This window comes from Cricetulus griseus, chromosome 3, assembly GCF_003668045.3.
Source record: "Cricetulus griseus strain 17A/GY chromosome 3, alternate assembly CriGri-PICRH-1.0, whole genome shotgun sequence".
Classification (NCBI taxonomy): Eukaryota; Metazoa; Chordata; class Mammalia; order Rodentia; family Cricetidae; genus Cricetulus; species Cricetulus griseus.
The window spans coordinates 238,805,092-238,825,329 of record NC_048596.1 but is presented as its reverse complement, the minus strand read 5'-3'; the positions used below and the strand labels follow the sequence as shown (position 1 = coordinate 238,825,329).

Sequence of the window (20,238 nt, the reverse complement as noted above, 5' to 3'; positions counted from 1 at the left end):
ACATCCTGTTTTCCCCACAGGGGATAACTTGTAGGGAGCAGGGCTGAGAAAGAGGGGGGATTTCATCTTGTGCATTTAAAGAGGGCCTCGCTGGATACTCACTGGGATTTTTCAGGCTTTTTCCCATCGAAATGTTTGAAATGTACCCACCTAATACAGAGTAAAAGCAAGAAAAAAAAATCTATCACTTATCCTTCTTAAAAATACTGTGTTTTGCACACAAACATTCATTGTTTTAAGAACATTTAAAAAATGACAGCCTGAAGTGCTTAAAATGTGTATGGACATGGTACAATACATGTATATATACACACAGGTATGCATATGCACAAGCAATGTATATATACACATACAAGCATGTAGTCTCATGAATTTGAACTTGATAATCCAACAGTGTACACTACTGTACATCCAGTATGAAATGTCCTGTTTCATGGATGTAAAAAGAGTCAAAACCCAAACCTCTCAGGTCTCTTAAGCCTGAACACAACCCATCTAACTCGACCTTCAATCTCACCCCTGACTCGTTGATGGTGAACAATACCAACCACAGACAGACTGCTTAAAGGCTCACACAAATGTCTTTGGTGTATGTGTCTATTTTTAAGGTACAAAATAATAATAATAATTATAATTATAATAATAAAAATAGCTATTTTGTGTGCTGTAGCAGTTCTTTTATAGCTCACATGAAGTGCAGCTCTTAAACCCCACCCCCACCCCCCACCCAAAGAAAATACTTGTTAAATAAGGATTAGACAGGTCAAACACCATTGTAGTGCAAATAGTAAACGATAAAAAAACAACATTTACAAAATATAGAAATGTTTGAATCCAACAGATGGACAAACATATTCCTTTCAAGTATCTCTCCTTGAAGAAAATAAAAATTAATCAGGTTACTTCCAATACAAAAAAGTCTCTCTTTTTGACCTCTTTCAGGTAAACAGTTTCAAACCTATTAGGTTGCATAGTTCTAAGATCATAAGCACCTTAACGAAATGGAACTTGGTATTCTTTTTTCCTTGGTCTTTCACTCTTTCCATTCTTGTTCTCAATGTTTTATGTTGATTTTGTCTTGTGGCAAAAGTGGTACAGAAAAGAAAATGTGACCACCCGCACAGAAATTCTTCTTTTACCAGTATGTGTATGCATGTGGTGTATGGAAATACCTCTGTGTGTGTGTGTGTGTGTGTGTGTGTGTGTGTGTGTGTGTGTGTGTGCGTGCATGTGTGTGTGCACTCACACGCACATGCCTGCTCGCTAGAATACACAGAGATAGTGTCACATAGACATACTTATGACCTGGGTAACTGGGTGGGACTGGCCCTTTAAAACTCATGGCTTTCTAGACGTTATTTGGGTTGTGCTAGCCCACATTACTGCAGAATAGACAAGTAGACTTCCAGGCTCAAAAAGGAACCACAAGAGGCAGGAGAGAGGACAATACCCAGTTTGGATAAAACTGATGCAATCAGTTTGGTTTTGGAAGAAATGAAGGGTACACCATTCTCTCTTTTCCTCCCAATCCCTGTTTCCTTCACTGCTTCATCTCTGAGCCCTGGCTTAGGATATGTTTCCACGACTTCCTTCATCTGTTTCATTAGTTTTGTTCTCAGTTTAGTTTTTGTTTTTGTGGGTTTTTTTATTTCTATTTTTCTGGTTGTTTTGTTTAATTCAGATATCTTATATTTTTCTTCATTTTGCCACTGTCTTCTCTGGACTTTCTAGATCCATATCCTCTGGGACCTGGCAACTCTAGGAGCAGCCACATTCCTCCACAATCATGTTCTGAATGTCCTTTTTGATGATGTTTTGACCATCATCGTAATAGAGCATGGACATGGGTCTCAGCTTGGTGGGCACACAGCATGACTTAAGGTTGGCAAAGGGGCTATGACCCCTCATGCGGTAGTGGTTGATGACTGTTGAGTGAAAGGAGAGTGAGGACCCAGAGGTGCCCGCTATGTGGCTTGGGCACTCACCCTCACAATAGTTGGCATGATAGCCAGAGGGAGCAATGATCCAGTCATTCCAGCCAATGTCCTTGAAACTGACAAAGAACTGTTTCTTACAGCAGATGTTGACCTTGCCATCACACTCCAAGCCCCGCCTACGCCTGCGGTGAGGATGGTCTTCTGACTGCCTAGCCTGCAGCATGAGGAAAGGTCTGTGCGATTGTTCCTTTTCCTCTTCAGCCGCTCCATCGCTTCCATCTTTCTTCTTCCCATCTCCATCTACTTCTTTCTTCTTCTTCTTGCCCAGGAGCACTAGGCTGGCGCCACTCTCCTGGCACTGCTCACAAGCAATCCGCACATCCAGGGAACTCTTTCCCTGGTCCAGCAGGCGCTGGATGCTGCTAGACACTGGAAAGATGTGCCAGGTACTCTTCCGAGCATCGACCACTTTCTCTGATAGCAACAGTTCACTCCTCTCCCCCTTTAAGCCCATTTCCTCGGCCTCATCCCCCATGTCCAAGCTGCCCTGTGGGTGCTTCTGCTGCTGAAACAGACGGATGGTGACTTTGGTCCTGGTCCTGTTGGCCTTGGGGACTTTCAGGAAGAGCCAGACTTCTGCACGCTCCACTACTGATAGGTCACTGCCTTCCTTGGAAATCTCAAAATGCAGTGTCTTCCTGCCTGTGCCTGAAGATAAAATGACACAAGAGAGAGAAAAAAATAAAAGAACACATGTTAATTGCAAATTCTACATCTATCACTAACCGCGGGCAACAAGAATCGTGTTACCCACTATCTAGCACAACGCTCAGTCAGCAATTTACAGCTCACATGAGAGAAGAATCTGTTTCCATATGGTCACTGAGTTGAAAAGGGTTTTACGGTTTTGAAATGATTGAAGAAAAATAGTATTTTTTACACATGAAACTTACCTGAAAGGTAAACTTTAGTGCCTGTAAAATGCAGTTTTATTGGAGCACAGTCCTGTGTGTTTCTTTATTTGTTGCCTGTGACCATGCTTCACTTACACAGAATTGAGTAGTTATGGGAGACACTACTAACAGAGACAAGTGTGTAGGCCTTGCTCTGTGATGAAGGAAGCCTGGGCTCCTGCATCTATTTCATTCACTCCTGCATTTTCATTTAATCTACAAAATGAGAATAATGTGATGACATTTGACCCAGGCTTTCACGGGTTTGAAAGGATGTAATGGAATCACATGAATGAAAAGCCCTGGAAGCCTTAGCAAGTTGAGTCATTATTTCCGACAAAAACCCAAAACCTGTCCCCTGCGTCTGTGTGGGTCAATGTGGGCCAAACTCTGAGAAAATGTCTTCTTCCTGTCACCACCTGACCTAATTTGTCTGTCAGTCATCAGAGTTTTCACCAAGTGGCCGCCAAAGCTTTGAGTCAGGCCTCTGTCAAGTCATTTCTCCATTAAGCAGTTAAAGACATCTTCCCTGAAAGTGGGTCTGATCACAGTTGTGATCATGTTGTGATCTTTCATTTTCACTATCTAACAAACTAGCCCACGACTTTGGACTGTGCATCTCATGTAAGTCCATGTCCCTGTGGTCCAGCTATTTAACCACTTGTGAACTCTATGCACTCAACCCAGATGTAGCAGTGACACTGGTTGTTTCTGCAACATCCTAGGCCAACCAGAACAATGCCTCTATTAAACTGAATGGATCCACTGCCTTCATTCTCCTCACCTACTACCACCCTCAGACCAATTGAGTTTAGGAAACCAGATTAGGTCATGTCTGTCTTAGTCACTGTCTTGGTGTAGTATGCAGCAAAGGGAAGGTAATTACCAGATTACTAATTAACAAATGGGTGCATACGAGCATTGAGTTGCCTTGAATTAAGAAAGAAACTCCTATCTCTGAATCACTTATTTTTGCTTCTGTTCATTTAGAATATACCAAATAAATACCAAAAATATACTTCACTTTCTACCAGTTTTTAAAGCAAAAGACAACCTAGAAATGGCCCAGATTTATATAGATGTAGATCCAGAAACTTGCTATTTCCTTCTCTTTTCACAGACACTTGTAGATTTATTATGCAGTATCATTTATAATAAGAAACACGTGGTGTCCAGACTAGAATTCTTTGATTGAGTATGTATTTCACTTCCACATTACCGTTGAGAGGCATATAAAAGCATGCTCTCTTTTACCTGATCATGTCCCCAATTGTAGCTGTCTGCTGTACATGGATCTCATGCACAGTCTAGGAACAATCTTCAAGGGGTTCATCTTTGACTTCACAGCTCCCTAGGAGGATCTCCCTAACTGGATTTCCATAGCTAACAGAAATCCAGCTATACTCATCAGTGAAGACCTTTAGATGTTTATGGTACCATAAATTTCAGCACAGTCTCAAGTGCACTACAGCAGAAGGCAAGCTTTTCTGTGCATGCTACACTGTAGATTCCATCTCAATCTAAAACACTGTACACTATGACTACAACAGATAAATTCACAAAGGCAAGGGTCAGGGAGCACTGACTACAGGCATTGAGAGTCCCCCTGGCATCTGCCTAAAAGTTTGCCTGGAAGATGGGGTAACAGAAGCATTCCTTTGAGTGACTTCCCATTTCTGTTAGGAATCAAAATAAATAATTAATAGATCCTGATTCCATAGCATATAAGAGCCAGGGTCAGTGAGAAATGGAAACATGGTGACAGGTTTTAAAGTGAATCCTATATCACCCTTTGCTAAGGTTAAGTGGGTTTGATGTTGTTGTTTATTTCTGTAAGAAAGGCTCTAGGAAGCAGCATCTAAGATGGTAATTGCAGCAGATCATAAGGGTGTTAGGGCACACGAAGGTAGAAGGGTCCAGAAAGGTTGGGAGAGAGGAGGGAATAGGGTACAGGGGGCCTGGAAGAGCACATGGTCCTCCACTGCAGGAGCACGTCTGCTATTCTTTTGGAAAATGTTAACTACCTACCTACCGTTTTCCTTCCTGCCTCTAAGCAGAGCCCTTTCTGAAATTCTGAGCTACGCAGGATGTCAGTCCACAGACAGAGAATAAAAGTAGCAGCTAAGTTAGAGAAGCCAGAAGGGGCTACTTTCTTTCTCTGGGAAACAGCTCCTGGCCTGCAAGGTTCACTGGGTCTCAAGTAAGGCAGCCTTCTCCCAAACTCTGATCTGTCCCAGTCCACACCTGCACACTTGGCTAGGGTATGAGACTAAGGGCGGCAGACAGCAGTGCTGACCTGTTCACACTGGGCTTCCCATAAGCAGTCCCGTGCTGACTGCAGATGCTGGGGTAGGGGACAAGAGAGGATTAACTGGCAAGCTAAAACAAGCAATTATGCATACGAATTGCTTTTTATCGTGTCCAGCAAGGCTGAGGCCATGGGCTCCCATCACAGAGCCTGCAGGATGGTCCCTCATTTCATGGGAACAAGTTTCTAACGCATGAGGTAGCTCCACCCCTTCTTCACAGGCGGCTGTACTTGGAAGCAAATGATTTAGTGTTCCTGCAGGAGGATCGTACAAAGAGAGTGCTCATTAGAGGGGGCTCAGTCTGTCAGGTGCTGTTACACTAGGCTCAGAGAGTCATCATCAAACGACTTTCAGGCTGGTCTTGGCTGACAATTAACTGCAAGCCATTGCCTGTGTGTCACGGGGAGGCAAGGGTGCTGATTTGTGCCGCAGTTTAATTACCCAGCCGAAAGCCTCTGCTCCTGTATTTGTTTCCACTCTAGCTTGCTTCATCTCTCCCCCATATTTCTGACATTTGGATTTTCCCCTACTAATTGACATGCCTGTCCCCTCCTTCTCCTGGTGTCCATTTCTGGAACTGCTATTTGTGTATTGCATGATATTTTATCAGGGAAAAAAATAAAACTGAGATCCAATTTCATGAAAATGCTGTTGCCGTATGCCCAGGAGGACAGGGGGAGGAGAGAGTCAAGTCTTCCTCCGTCTACCTCATGCGCAGGTACATTTTACAAGTTCTATTGTATTCTGACTTATTAAGCAGTGCATTTTTTTTCTTTTACCTTAGCTCTCATTGCAGAAGGGTGTGGGGAGAGTGAAATGGATAGGAGCTGAAGTAGAGTGACCGTTGATCAGACCTGTTGGTTTCAGAAATATATTACAGCTCTCACGTTAGTTACATAAGAATGAAAAATATAACTATTGAATGTTATATTCCCTTGATTTTTATTACCTGAGAGAAATTGCTATATTGCAGTGATGCTTCCAGGAGGCCCCAAGCTGAACATGTAATGATTTGGAAAAGGGAAAAAAGATATCTAAGGCTGAGATGTTTAGGACCTCCATCCATTTCAGGCCTGACTTAAATATCTGCTGCTGTAAAAGCCTGAAATAAACACCTTCCCATAATGCTGCGTGAGCAAGTATGGCGCTCATGTGTACAGGTGTGTGCTGGGTTCCTCCACCAGGCCACAGCTTCCGGATAGAGCTGCTGGCTCCCTAACCTTTCATTAACTGCTCCCTGGTAATGTTCTTTCCCTCCTCTGTGCTATTTTCTGTCCTGAGGCTTGTGAGCAAGGCTTGTATCACAGCCTGCTCTGTCTGAGTAATTCACTAAGAAAGTCCCACGCAAACCCATGTGGGTGAGCTTGGTGGACACACAGCAAAGCAGAAGAAAACGGGCACGTCATTCAGTGGAGATAGATTGTGTACCTTATAGGGAATACCTTTGAAATGCTGCCTGGTGGGAGGGCTGGACAGAAAGAAAGTCTATGGAAGCCTAAAAGAAAGGTGTTTGTAGCAATTCTCTTTTGCTTTCAGGATTTTTCACTAGCTTGGTCACAAAGGTATGTCAGGGCTTAAAGAAGCAGGCTCCCCGATTCCTTCTCCAACATTAGCATGCAAATGCCACATACACAGAAGTCCAGCTATGAGATTTGTGAGTATATGATCATTTCCAGTTAAACAATCAATATACACATAAAGTTTCAGTTTAGTTTAGCCTGGTTTTCCTAACCAGCGTCCTGGGTAAAATAGGTAATAATTACATCTCTGTTAATGTGGAAAGCCTTGCCATTCACAGTGCACATTGAAAACTCACCATCAGGGGAGCACAGCTCTGCTGTAAAATATGTGTTACTTTAATTTTCCATTCTTCAACCAGTTTCCCTGTGCCTAGGTACAGCACAGTCAATAACATAAAGGGCCAGCATTACAGCCTGTGTGTTCTCTGAGGCACTAAGTCGGCCTCTGGATGGCTTCCAGGGGTTTCTGCAGAAGGCAGCAAGTGAGGTCTGAAAGGTTATTTTTCCCCTGTTCTACTATAGAGAATCTTGCCTACAGCAGGCATATTAGTTTGTGTGTATAAATTATCCTGTCTAACCTCTCATTGGGATCCATTTTTGAATTGTTGTAAACCTTCAGGCCTGAGTAACTTATTATCCATTGCCTCTTCCATTTAAATAATGATGAAAGGGGTTAAATGTTTGAAAAAAAAGTGGAGACTGACTTCATAATATAAATAGAAAAAAATTTTCTCAATATTCAACCCCAGAGAGTTTTTCCAGAGTTCATCAAAACTTTTACGCTTTTAAACCTAGGAACCAGTCAAGCATGAAGAATTCCGAGCTAAAGCGAAGAGATCATGCTTAAGTTTGATATAGCAGAAAGGCCAAGACAAATAAGTATTTTCATGAAAAGTGGGAAGGTACTCCTTCTCTCTCCCTGTGAAAACTGCATCTCTCCCCTGACATCTCCTCATCCCCACTACAGTACACCCACTCCACACGAGAAAAAAAAAAAAAATCAGTGCTCAACTCTTTGCACATCCTTCCCCCACGGTTTCTCTCAGCTGGGAAACAAACGTCCTCAGCAGCTGAACTCCATGTTCCTACCAGGCGTTAAATAAATAGTCCTTTTTTCCCCTCCCTGTTGGAAGTCACTTGTCATTTGTCCCTCGTGATAAGCATTGATAAGGCAGGCAAACTAGGGAGCAGAATCGGGGGCGATGGAAGATGTTTTTGTAAAACCCAGGCGACCGTATTAGGGAGAGACTGTGCTCACATCGGTGTGGCTGATGATTCACGCACATCCCAAGCCCTGCTTTGTTTGTTTTTGAAACGTATCACTACTCTGCGGCCAATGGAGCTGTGGAATGTTCACGTGGACCACAGCATTCCTATTGCTGTGGTTCTGTCTCACTTCATGTATTACAGGTAGTCGTGCACCTCTCAGCGCATAAAATCTTAACCCTTCTGGATGATGGGATTGCTGGGAGGAAATAACTGGTAATCTTCCAGATTAGGGCGCTACGGGCTGGGGCTTCAAGTGGGCACAAAACTGCCTTTTCCAGATTAGCTGATATAGAGATGAAGGTTTAGGGTTGCGCCCTCTTGTGGCCAATTTTTTCCAAAATTCAGATAAACGTGAAACCTTAAAGGTTCAGAGGTTCAGTGGGGTGTAATTCACAAGGCAGGTCAAAAGAAGGGCGGGGATGAAACTGTGGGAGTTTACTCCATTTTTAGATGGCTTTCTTGGGGTGTGGAGAGGAAGTCTTCAGGTGAGCTCATCTCTAACTCAGATCTTCTGTACCTGGTATCCTCCAGGAGGGGAGAGGTATGCTACTCTAGACAACCACTGAGCAGTATCTATTTTTTTTAAGCCTTCACTTATTTTGTTTCTCCAGTAAGCTAACTGTGAAAATCAGCAGCTAACCATGGCAGAATCTATGCAGACCCAATGGTAAGCTGCTACTGTATACTCACTGAGCAACTACTAAGCAAAAGTAGATAAAACACAGTGCATTCGCCAAGAAGTTCTCTGATCTCAATTTCATTGACAATATAAGTCATAGTTAGATTGGCTTTACCCTTCCATACTGCCATTCCTTTGAAGAAAAGGGAGCATTGAGAGTGTGGGGCCAGCCATGGGGCCAGTCACATGCTAACTTTGGGAAGCACTCTTTGGGTGACTCCTATGAACATAAAGTCAATTTTATTTATTGGAGCAGATTTCAGAGAGCTTGAAAGTGAATGTCTGCTGCTTAGTAAATGCAATCCAAAACCACTTCACAAAGCTGAAATACTTTCCACTTGAACACAGTAGGACAAGTTCAGTTAAAAGGGCAAGGTATTGTAGTGTTTGTAGTCCCTTTATTTGCATGTTTTTGTCAACTTTATCTAACCATCTTGAGTGAAGAGAACAAAGTAAAATATACATCCCATACAAGGAATCTTGATGTTAAAAGGCACATCTGTGGTGTGCTTACAGGTGACACTCATCAACTGCACTCTCTGTTGTACAAATGGTTATAAAGAAAGAAGAAAAGCACATGCCCTTTGCTAGTCTTGAAATATGTAAATGTACTACGTAGAAAAGTAGAATTATTCCAAAAGCAACAATACAGATCTTTACAGTTCATTTTCATATATTTGCTCTCATTAATCAGATGATAAATATGTTCCCTGCCTAAGTAAACTGCTTATGCCATACTCTACACTGCTTGGAGAGTAGATTGTCTATACTATATGTCCTTACTTACAATCTGTGAAATTATATTAAATCAACTTGAAGTCGATGTGTGCTACTTTTCACATGAGAAAATAAGCAACTGTAACAAACACATCATGTTCCTGGACTAGGAGTTTCCACTTAGGAATTTTACACTCAATGTGTGAGTCCAGTGAATCACCGTCGTAAATAGTAGCTCATTTTCTCTCAAACTGAACAACAGAAAAGCAAAAATGACAAGATCCTATATAACTGAGAGCCATTAGCATTGAGAAGGCCATAAGTAAGAAAGAGTGTAAATGGCCCAATTCTTTGCCAAATCTCTAACTGCCAAGCGATGAATTTTCTATACAAGCCCAGAAAATCAGAGGGAAGGATAGAGTGCTGGCAACCACTGTGCAGTTAAACATGGCGGAAGTCATATGTATACTTAGTCACATGATACAGTTAAAACCAAGTTAGTAGAAACTGCAATAGAGGCGACATGGGTGAAGGTTGCATATAAGAACATGTGAGGCCCAGGACCAATCTTCTGAAGCACAGATCCCACTCCCCCACACACCAGCCAATGTTACAAAGATTATCTTTCACCTTCCAATTATGAAAGCTGAAGAAAATTAAGAGGCAACTTAATTCTTTTCTTCAGTCAGGTTCAGAAAATAAAGTCACAGTGACTAAGGTTTGAGGAACTGTATCAAAAAGGATCTGGTAGGTAAGAAAGTAGGACATGGACAGAGCTCACCTCTCTAGGAAACTTCGAGGGTAGCAAGGCTTCTTACAAGGAGGAAGCCACCAAGCCAGCAGCCTATGGGTTCCTACCCTCCCCTCCCCCACAAGGATGCCCAGGTCTTGCATGGCTTTCTCGAAAACAGAACATCTGAGTCAACAGGTTTTCAGGATTGGAAATTTTGAGTGTTGCCTTAATTGTTTATACTGCTGCAGCAAACTTTTAAACAAAATGCTGGGAGTCCCTGCACATACTTTACTAGCCATATGCTGCTATACCAAACAAAACAATGGCATTCCTTTCAACTGTCTTTGGCAAGAGATCCTATTCCTTAGCCTGGCATTTACCATGAAAGTGAAAAGGTATTATTAACCCATCTGTACGCCAGCTTCAACAAACTTATAGACTTGCAGTAAGATCTGTTTCCTCCTAGTGTTATGAGCAGCCAGTTCCAAGTCTAGGGCTTCAGCTTTAGACAGGTATTTTCTACTCAGCAACAGGTTAGTGTGGTCCTGAGTCAATGACTAAAATCTGTTCAAGTTCTTCCTCTTAAGGTTTGAGTAGCTCATCTTGATGAGAGCACACTGTGAAGGTTGCATTCCTTGGCAAAAAGTTCTTAGTAACTTTACAAAGAATAAAACTGGGTTGGGGGGGTGAGGTTCTTTGGCTTTTTGTTGATGTTGTTGCTTTTGTTTTTCTTATTTTGTTTTTATTCCAAAAGCAAGTATGTCAGTGTTCCAAAAGTCATAACTAACCCAATACCCTGGGAGTTGCTCTTTGCTGTTTTGGGTAGGTTGTGAACAGAGGCAGGCTTTCCAGAGGTAAAAATGATTGTCACTCATAAATATGCCCAAGTCTGACTCCGATGCGGCCCCCAGATCAGACATTTAAAACAGATTTGTTTTCAGACAGTGGCTTCATCGGTGCCTTTGCACCCGGCCCCCAGGCACTCTCACTCCTACCCCAGAAAAACTTTGGATGGGGTCCAGATGCTGCCTCTGCACCCCCAAACCCCCAAATGCCCTGCTTTCATCTGGTTGCTCTGATCTGGCTTCCTAGGCAGAGCAGCCAGGAAGCCCCATGCAGACTACCTTACAGCTCCAGACCGGCCCAAGAGCTTCCTCTCTGGGTAACCGCTGAGTTTATTTAGCAAGTGTAAGCTAGCCATTGCGGGGCAGGGCTCCCTGGCAAAGAAGTCTTCTCCCCCTCCTCTGCCTCTCCGGCGCCACCATCACCTAATAACTAATAACCTTCCCGGGCAGTCTCCAGCGGGAGGGAAAGAAGTTCCTGCTAGGACTGTCAACGAAATACATTTCCCTGCCCCCGCCCCCACCCCCAACGCCAGCACCCACCTGACTCGGCAAAGGTGATGATCTCCGAGGTCTGCTCCATGAGTTCATTCATTTCGGCCCTCCTGCCAATGTCGTCCTCTATCTCCACATACCCGTTCTCCCCCACTTTGCCCACATGAAGCTTTCTGATCGCGTTGAGAAGCGCCGCCTTGGGCACCGGCTGGGTGACATCGGGTCTCTTCTTCAAGTGCAGCATGTTTAAGATGTGTTTCTTGACAGCCTCTACCATCTCTGGCTGAGAGTTAGGTCCATCCTTCGGAAGGGTGGCCAGCGCACAGGACGGGCAGTCCGGGGCTGCGCCGTGCCCCTCGGATCCTGGGGTGGGGGAACTCCTCACTATAATCCAGCAACTTGCCAACAGAAATCCTCTCAGCCAAAGCAAGGGCATCCTGGCAGCAAAAGTCGTGTGGTTGCCTTCTTAAAAGGCCCTGCTTTTCCTCCCCCCCTCACGCACAGGTTCTTTTGGACTTTTTTTTTTCCTTCTTCTCTTCAGCAAATTCTCTGGAACAAGAGCAAAAAGTTTTCTGTGAAGTTTTGTTTGCAGGTTCCCTCTCTGAATGCAGTCAGTGCTGTAGGTTTGTGGCTGTCAGGGAGGAGAGTTCTGACTGTCTCCGAGTAAAAGAGAAGGAAGGAGGGAGGGAGGGAGAGAGAGAGGGAGGGAGAGAGGGAGGGAGGAAGGAAGAGACAGGGTGGGGGGGAGACAGAGACTGAGAGAGGATGGGAGGGAGAGAGACAGGGAGAAAGGAGAGAGGGGGAGAGAAGACAGAGGGAAAGGGGGAGAAAGAGAGGGAGAGCAAGGGAGGGGAGGGAGAAAAGGAGGGGGAGGGGAGGAAAGGAGAGAGAGAGAGAGAGAGAGAGAGAGAGAGAGAGAGAGAGAGAGAGCACGGATTGGCCCTAAGTGAGTGAGTGAATGAGAGAGGGAGGGCGGCTGTGTGTAAGGGCTGGGACTGGAGAGGAGGGACAGCCCTTTCTGACAGGCTGCTTTCCTTGCTCCCTCACACACCTCTCTTCAAATCCTACCATTCTCTGGGCATGGGGGATGATTCTTTAGCCCTTTCTGCAATACATGCTCCTAAGGCTCTTCACTTTTGGTCTAAGGATTTCTTTCTTTTTCTTCTACTTTTTCCCCTCTTCTTTTCATCTCTCTCTGCTCAGTCCGTTTCACCTTCCTTCTTTGGAAGAGAAAACCCAAACAAACTGAATGCACTGTCTCCATTCCCTGAGATAACTTGATTGCAAAGTGTGCCCCCAAAGTCCTCTCCCATGGCCTGGCACTGCCCTGGAGTAAGCACGCACCTGACCTTGCTGTGGGGCTGAGGGAAGCCCTCCGTAGATCACACAGGTCAGGGGACTGGACCTGGGACAGAGGGGCTGCCTGAGACAGCTGGTTGTTCTGCCTGACAGAATCCAGAACCATTCCTTTCTGCCATTCATTCATATTTAAATGTCCAGGGTCCTCATGCCAGCAGGCGATCCAATGGGACCTGGAGCGCAGCAGAACTTTTGTCTGGGGTCATATAATACACTCTGCTTTTGCCAACTGGGCACCACAGCAGGGCATTGGAAGCTCCCTTGGGCAAGCAGCATTTTACACACCCTAATCAGAGAAGGTACTCACCTCTCTCTCTCTCTCTCTCTCTCTCTCTCTCTCTCTCTCTCTCTCTCTGTGTGTGTGTGTGTGTGTGTGTGTGTGTGTGTGTGTGTGTGTGTGTGCCCTGCATACACACATATCCACATATTATAGCCCACTGTCCCTTGTCCTGGCTTCAGAGATAAAGCATAGAATTCACTTGGCCTTTCTCACATTCTTTCATAAAAACAGTGTGCTCTTATGGTGTGAATAACTGGTCTACAAGGAAAGAATATCTAAAATATGTTGACAAATTATTTTTCTCTGGCATGTGCTAGTTTTGTTTTGTTTTTCTGCCCCCACCCCTAGTATTAACCATAGCATTCATGGCAGCCTGCTTGGCTGCTTCCTTTCTCTTCAAAGTAACAGCAGAGCTGAAATCATCAAGGATTACAGTGCTCACAGAACAAGACAAATGTGCATTTTAAAACAATGCCTTTCTGAGGCTTTTTTTTTTAATTTTGCACACCCCCTTTTCATTTTCTGTCTTATTGCTTTTATCTTGCAGAAGTATCTTTAAGGCGCCCATCTGTTAAAGCTGTCCTTCCCTCTCGGTTTCTTCTCTACACAGAAGCCCTCTTAGTTTCTGTAGATGCACTCTGCTTCTACCTGACACTTCCCTGTTCAGAGCTGTCTCATCTAGCAAAGCAGGTCAGGAGGACAGAGGTAATAGGTGTCAGGACTACAAGCATGAGGTCTACATACAAGGAGACCAGGTTGATAAAAATCATGATACTAAGTTCAACTTCCAGTTTTGAAAGGTAACAATGCTTTTCTAAACCATACAAATGCTACCTTTTTCAAAAGCAACAATGCACAAGACTTTCTTGATTACCAGCCCTCTGACACCTTTGCAGGGTAGGAGGATTCATTGATAAGACTGTCCATATTACCTAAAACTCTCATATATATATATATATATATATATATATATATATATATGCCAAAAAGATGGAGAGAAGTAGGGCCATGGGTATTACAAAGCTCAGTAAAATATCTTTGTTTTATAATAACAGCACCCACCTATTTGGAATTACAGATACAGAACCCGGAGCATTTTGCAGTGCAGTTAAGTTTTACAAGACAGACTAACATAGAGCTAAAAGTTTAATGACTCTAAACAACTCTAGAATCCTAATAGTAGCATTTGGATAAGAACAACTTATCAATGTTTGGATTCTCTCTGCATGTGAATATGTGTGTGTTCCCTGAATTTACTGTTTGCAAATGGAACTCTTAAAAATAGCTTTCTCTTTGGCATATGTACTTGTATATGTGTGCTGAGTGGGTTGTATAAACACATAATCTATTTGTATGCTCTAGGACTATTAAAAACAGTATTAACCTGCCTGCACAATAGAAAACGATACAAATTACAATGCCTATGGAGGTGCCAAAAAGTTGTAAAAGTTCTCTTAGCCATAGTGACTTTTAACGTGTAGAAAGCTCATAAGCAAGAATTTAAAAGCATTACCTTTTTGGTCCCTTCTGTTTTGCCAGCCGGCTCTTGTATCATGAGGTCAGAGCTGTCTGAGTTCCTCTTCATGGTATTGGCACTGTGAAGTTTTATACTGTAGTACTTAGTTGTACACTCAGACACTGGTACCTCTTAAAGGGGGGGCTGGGCTATGTTTAGGATTGGTTAGAATCAGCATGACATCAGCAGATGACTAGTTTTTCCAGTGTGAGACATTCCATAATTCATTATCTAATGGAAATCCCTCTTGGCTTCTGAGACACTACCTGGGTGATGTACTGAGCCAATAAAGCCTGTGGCTAGGAATAGTCCACCACTTACAAAAAAAAAAATTAGAGAATCAAATACAGGCATTCACATCTTCAAGAGTGTCCAGCTTTGACTTTATACTACTCACACATACACTTCTTGTTATATTCAGGTTCAGTTTTATGTCTGTACATAAAACATCTGTTACTTCATAAAGTTGCCTCTACTTGCAAAGCACTTTATTTTTTCCACAGCAAAGAAAATTCATAGTGTTCTTTATAGGAAGTCTAACTTTATAATTATGATTAAAATAAGCTATTTTCTTGCAGAAAAACATAGGAAAATCTGTATGTCCGTGTGGTGATGGTCTCTCTGCCTTGACTCACACTATTAATTTACACCTTGAAATTGAATGCCTACTTCATACATCATTTATCACCCCAGACTTGGGAAATGGTCCTTCTTTGAAAGTGAACTAAGTACCCTGCCTCCCTAGATCTTTAGAGTCCCATCCTATCTAGCAAAAACAAAACAACAACAACAACAACAACAACAACAACAACAACACACACACACACACACACACAATTTTTTAGGCTAGAACTTCAAGTCCTATAATTTATAAACATTATAAATGTGAGTTTAATGAAAAGAAGTGAACTCTTCTTGAAATGGAAGTAAAGTTAGTTTGGGGGTTTTCTTGAGGGGGGTCGCACTGGCAGGAAGATAACATAGAGGAGAGGGACTCTCCGATAAGCGCAGTGAAGATGGGCCGTTGTTCTCAGGAAGGAGTACAGCTGAAGCACTGGCCAGGTTCTCATGACAAGTTGGATAAAATGTGCAAAATTGGGAGCTAATGAAAGCCATATGACCAGATATGTTGTTTTGTGTGCCGGATTTAACATGCATAAAATAAACTTTTCACTGTGCCCACAAGCAAAATATAGAGGTTCTGGTCTCCTGATGTGTGGTGGGGGAAGGTTCCTTTAGGACACCAGGAGCAGTCTGTGCAAGGGTATCTTGACTACAAAGTGTGGGTGCTAGCTCTATGTGGGGGAGGAGGGGAGAGGAGCCTTCTAAGAACTGCATAAGAGAAGTGAAGTAGGAAATGAAGTAACAGAGGAAGAAAGGAATATGAGTGGCAAAGACAAAGAAAGTCAGAGACGGTCCATCCCATGGCCACCCTTGGAAGAGAGCACGTCCACACTGGGAAGAACCTCTGGCATCTAAACCCACCTCCTGCCTCACACATGATTTCAGGGCAAGTACCACTTGGCACCCGAATGCAGTGTGGGTGGCACGGAGACGCGCCTGGATCAGACCCCCAGCTCTGAGGCTCCCTTATCATTTAAACCCAAGCCTCAGTGTTTCCATCTATAAAATGGGATCTATAATCTCAGGGTCAAAACTCAGTAGTACAAAGAAATGTTATTTCTGGGCATCCTGGTAGTTTCTTAAGTGTGTGTGTTCAGGACCCTGACTGCAGAGGCCACCCACCTTACAGGGGTCACCCTGAGATCCTTATTGACCTTTGACACCAGGAAGTGCCCACCTGCTAAACCAATCTAACAGCTGTGACATGATGTAGCTGGATCCCCCAACCTCAGAGCTAAACTACACTGGGAAAGCCGCCTCTCTCTCCGTGGAAATCCAAGTTGGGGGTGGTGGAGGAAGCAGGCAGGTTAAAACAGCTTCTGTGGAATACTCTGAGCAGAAGATCAGCGTTTCCCTGCTGAATTCCAGGGCCCAGGGCTTGCGCTGGTCAGCGCAGCTCTGAACTGGGTTGGTTTCTCTTTCACTTCCTGCCCCTCCCGCGGAGACTCCCTGCACCCAGGCCCTGTCCCTTCTCAGCCTGCCACCGTACCTTGAGCAGCACCTGCTGGCAGTTTCCAGGGATCACTCCCGAATGCGCAGCTCCAGCCCGGCTCGCGGGACGCCTGGACTCAGGGCCAAGCCGGTCCAAGCGGCCGCCTCTATTTTTACCCTGAACACCAGCAAGGGCAACTTCGTTTAAAAGCGCAGCTCTTGATTTTTCCCCCCCGTTTGGCAGCTAAAGAATTCAGGGAGGGGAAGAAAAAAAAAAATCACTGTTCAGTGAGTGCAGCTGGGAATCTCTGATCCCAGCCCTCGGTGCCAGGGAATGTCAGAGACCGGGACCTGCAGTGGGGTTGGCGGTCTCCGGGCCGACCCAGGCGAGAGGCAGCACAGGCCCGACGCCCGCAGACTGCCCCTTCCCGAGTGTGGAGTTCGGTCCCACCGACTACCGCACTGGCAGAGTGGCCCGCTGCCACCGCGCTCTGCACCTAGCGGAGGCGTTCTGATTTACTGGCTACTTCACAAAGCTCCAACTCCACGCTGGCCCTGTGCTCGCCTGGAGGAGCAGCCACTAGCGAACCCGGGGAGCAGCTTGCTGTGAGGAGGAGCCCGGAGGGAAACTGGTACCTTATTTTACTGTAATTGCAAAAGAAGAGATGTGCCAGAGATTTATATTTAGAAGTTGTATGTTTCTACTTTTATGTAAATGGAGCAATTAGGGCCTGTCTTGTTTCTGCTAACTCGGATGCGTGAGCATTGCTGGGGAGCTGGTGTTTTCAATCACAATTAGTGAGCTGGTCAAGAAACAAAGTTCCTCTGAGGATAGAGCTCCTTTGTGAGGATGGGGAGACCTGCATTTTGGTGCTGGCCTGTGACTTAGGTAACACATATCTTAGGGGCACAGCTAACTCTGGCCTTGTGTGTTTGCCCTGTGCAGCAGCTGGGCCCATATATAGTTGGCAGAGATCAAGAAGTGAGAAAATTCACTTTTCCTCTCAAGCAAACCGTATGTCCTTAAGCTTTCATCCAAACTATTAATCCCTGTCTCCTCTCTATTCCTGAATCGAGGAGGCAGGCATGGAAAGGGGGCCATTGTCCACGACTCTGTGGTTAGCTGCTGCTCACAGATCCTATGATTCAGTAGAACATGTCAAACAGGGGATGCCGACACCCTAAGCAGGTGACTGAGAAGTGTCCTCTGATTCAACTGAATGACAGGAGGCTGGTGGTTCCGAGGCATGAACAAGCTGCTGACAACTCAGGGTGTTTGGTTCCTTCCCATGAAAAATCTGTTTCCAAAAAATCATGATTTCTGCCTCATCCCCACTGGGAAAGGGAGCATGAAACGTGACTATGGAAATGAAAAGGACTTTTGAGGTGTTCTCAGCAGCTGAGTGTTATTCTGGGTTTAGGAAGGAAAGCCTTGCCTCCTTGTGAGCAGTTACCCCCTCCCCCAAGGGGCAGCTCAGTGTCCAGAAAACATGGGCAGGATTCTGAGTGGTATTTGCTGCAGTAGACTGTGGAAGTCCCTGGTTAAGCATCGCATCAAATGGATTCAGTAGTGTGGGTTTGGCAGACCTATCTGTTTCCTCCTGGCCACAGCCTGCAGCCAGTTTGGGCCAAATGTTAGATACAAGGATTTGAGCCAGAGATGAAGCAGTCAAAATCAAACTTGGGGTGGGGGGGGGTGTGCTTCTAAGTTAGATCAAGAATGAATTGTTCAAATCAGAGGTGGAAAGGAGAGCACTAAAATTCCTCTGGAATGTATCAAAAGCAACAAATCAGAAACAGTTAACCCCAAATTCCCTGACACCTAAGACTCAAATTTTTCTCAGAACTGCCTGACTCTCCCTCCAGGCCTCATGCTGGGTAAGAAGGCTGGCTCTCAGAGTATTGAAGACTATTAACCAAACAGTGCCCCCAGATGCTAGAGCTAAACCGGGAAAAGAAAAAGAAGGAAAGAAAAAAAAAAAAAAAACAGTAAGTGAATTATTCTTCTTCATTTCAGGACAGTGATTCTCAGATGAAATGAGCTTGCTCCCTGGGACATCTGACAATGTTTCCAACTGTCACAACCAGGAAGGAGGTGCCACTGGCATCTACTGAACAGAGGCCAAGGATGCTGAGAGCCCTCCCACAATGCACAGCACAGGATGGTGCCCAAGTTAGAGAAATTAGTAATGATTATGCAGTGAAGAAGCCCTGATTAGAGCCATGAGTTTAAGATTTCACCCAATTCCCTTTCCATCCCCTGCCCAAGAGGACTTGGAAACCCAGACTATAACACTGGAAAAGAATGCAATTACGAAAATCATTGGTGATTGAAGTGTCCCTGCTTCCTCATGCATGTGTGATACCCAATGGCTAGAGGCTCACATGAGGCAACAGACAACTGACTTTTCATAGGCAACCTTGTTGTTCCCACCTATCTTCTCATATGTCCTCAGTACTTTTTCTGCCAGTTTTGGGGTTAAACCAAGGGCAATCTTGGTGGCAAGCAATAAATCTAGATGAGCTGACTCATACCCAAGGTGTTTGAAGATAACAGATTCAGAAAATAAATAACTTGCACTCGCTTTAGAAATTTAGTAACAGCTCAATCAATGTAACAGAGAATCCCCAAAGTAAAATTTACAAATGTGTGATAGCTATGCTTTGTCTTAACCATAAAAAGAAAAAAAAAACCACTAGTTTCATTGTATTGTCTAGTACCTTAAGAGAATGACATACAATAAATATCCAAAGAAATAAAGCAGAGTTCTTGCCTAAATCCTAATGGACATTCCAAACAACATAGTATCCTGCAAACACCCTTCTTATAAGGAAGTGAGGCTGTTAAAGGAAGGCTATGGCCCTCCAGGTGCTGCTCCTCTGAGAGGTCCCAGACATGATTGTGAAAGATACAGAAAAAGCGTCACCAACAACAAATGATAAATATCACAGACAGAAGCAGCCTACAACAAGCTAGCATGGATGTGAATACTTTTAAGGAGATGAGGGCCAACATCCCAAGTCCATGACTTAGCTTCTGGGTGGCTCAGGTCATCCAGAAAGAAGTTAAGTCAAAGTTCATCTGTCAATGGACAGAGCTATAAGGGGAGTGTCTTAGACATCATGACGCCATGTCATCTTTTCCAAGATGTGAATCATAGTCTACTCAGGTAAATGGCCATTTTAGAACCAAAAGCCTCAATCAACTCCCAAATGATTCATAAATGCCTGAATTTCTTCCCAAGAATGGCTAGTACATGCAAAAACTCAATAATCACTTGTAACCTATAGAGAAACCACACAAACATGCCTTCTCAAAATTCTGACCAACATACATAATGTCCATAAATTGTCATAATTCACTTTCAACCCAATCAGGAAAAGTCTGCTACAGAAATTGATTTATTTCCCCTAGAAGATTATGAGTAACATCTTCAAAGGAACATAAAACAGAGCGTTGCCATCCCCTTCCTTACCTGGATCCCCTAAGATAACAAGTCCCATGTTCCTGGGTTGAAGACACAGAGATTTAACAGATAGATTCCATTAGAATGGTAAGAGCGCAGAGACCTTG

At 44.1% G+C, this 20,238-nt stretch overlaps 1 protein-coding gene across 1 annotated transcript; it reads right to left on the bottom strand.

The window, feature by feature from the left end:
• Positions 1-1,278: 1,278 nt before the first annotated feature.
• On the bottom strand, positions 1,279-12,093 carry Inhba (inhibin subunit beta A). The gene is made up of 2 exons (XM_035441501.1): positions 11,503-12,093; positions 1,279-2,645 (listed from the first exon to the last, which is right to left on the bottom strand). The coding sequence occupies exons 1-2, from the start codon at positions 11,888-11,890 to the stop codon at positions 1,759-1,761; spliced, it is 1,275 nt and encodes a 424-aa protein (XP_035297392.1). The 5' UTR covers positions 11,891-12,093; the 3' UTR covers positions 1,279-1,758.
• Positions 12,094-20,238: the final 8,145 nt, after the last annotated feature.

Bases quoted from the DNA above. Each gene is read 5' to 3' on its own strand.
- Inhba (XM_035441501.1), bottom strand. From the start codon at position 11,890: ATGCCCTTGCTTTGGCTGAGAGGATTTCTGTTGGCAAGTTGCTGGATT. The intron at 2,646-11,502 runs GTGGGTGCTGGC...TTTTATCTTCAG, and splicing joins CATCACCTTTGCCGAGTCAG to GCACAGGCAGGAAGACACTG.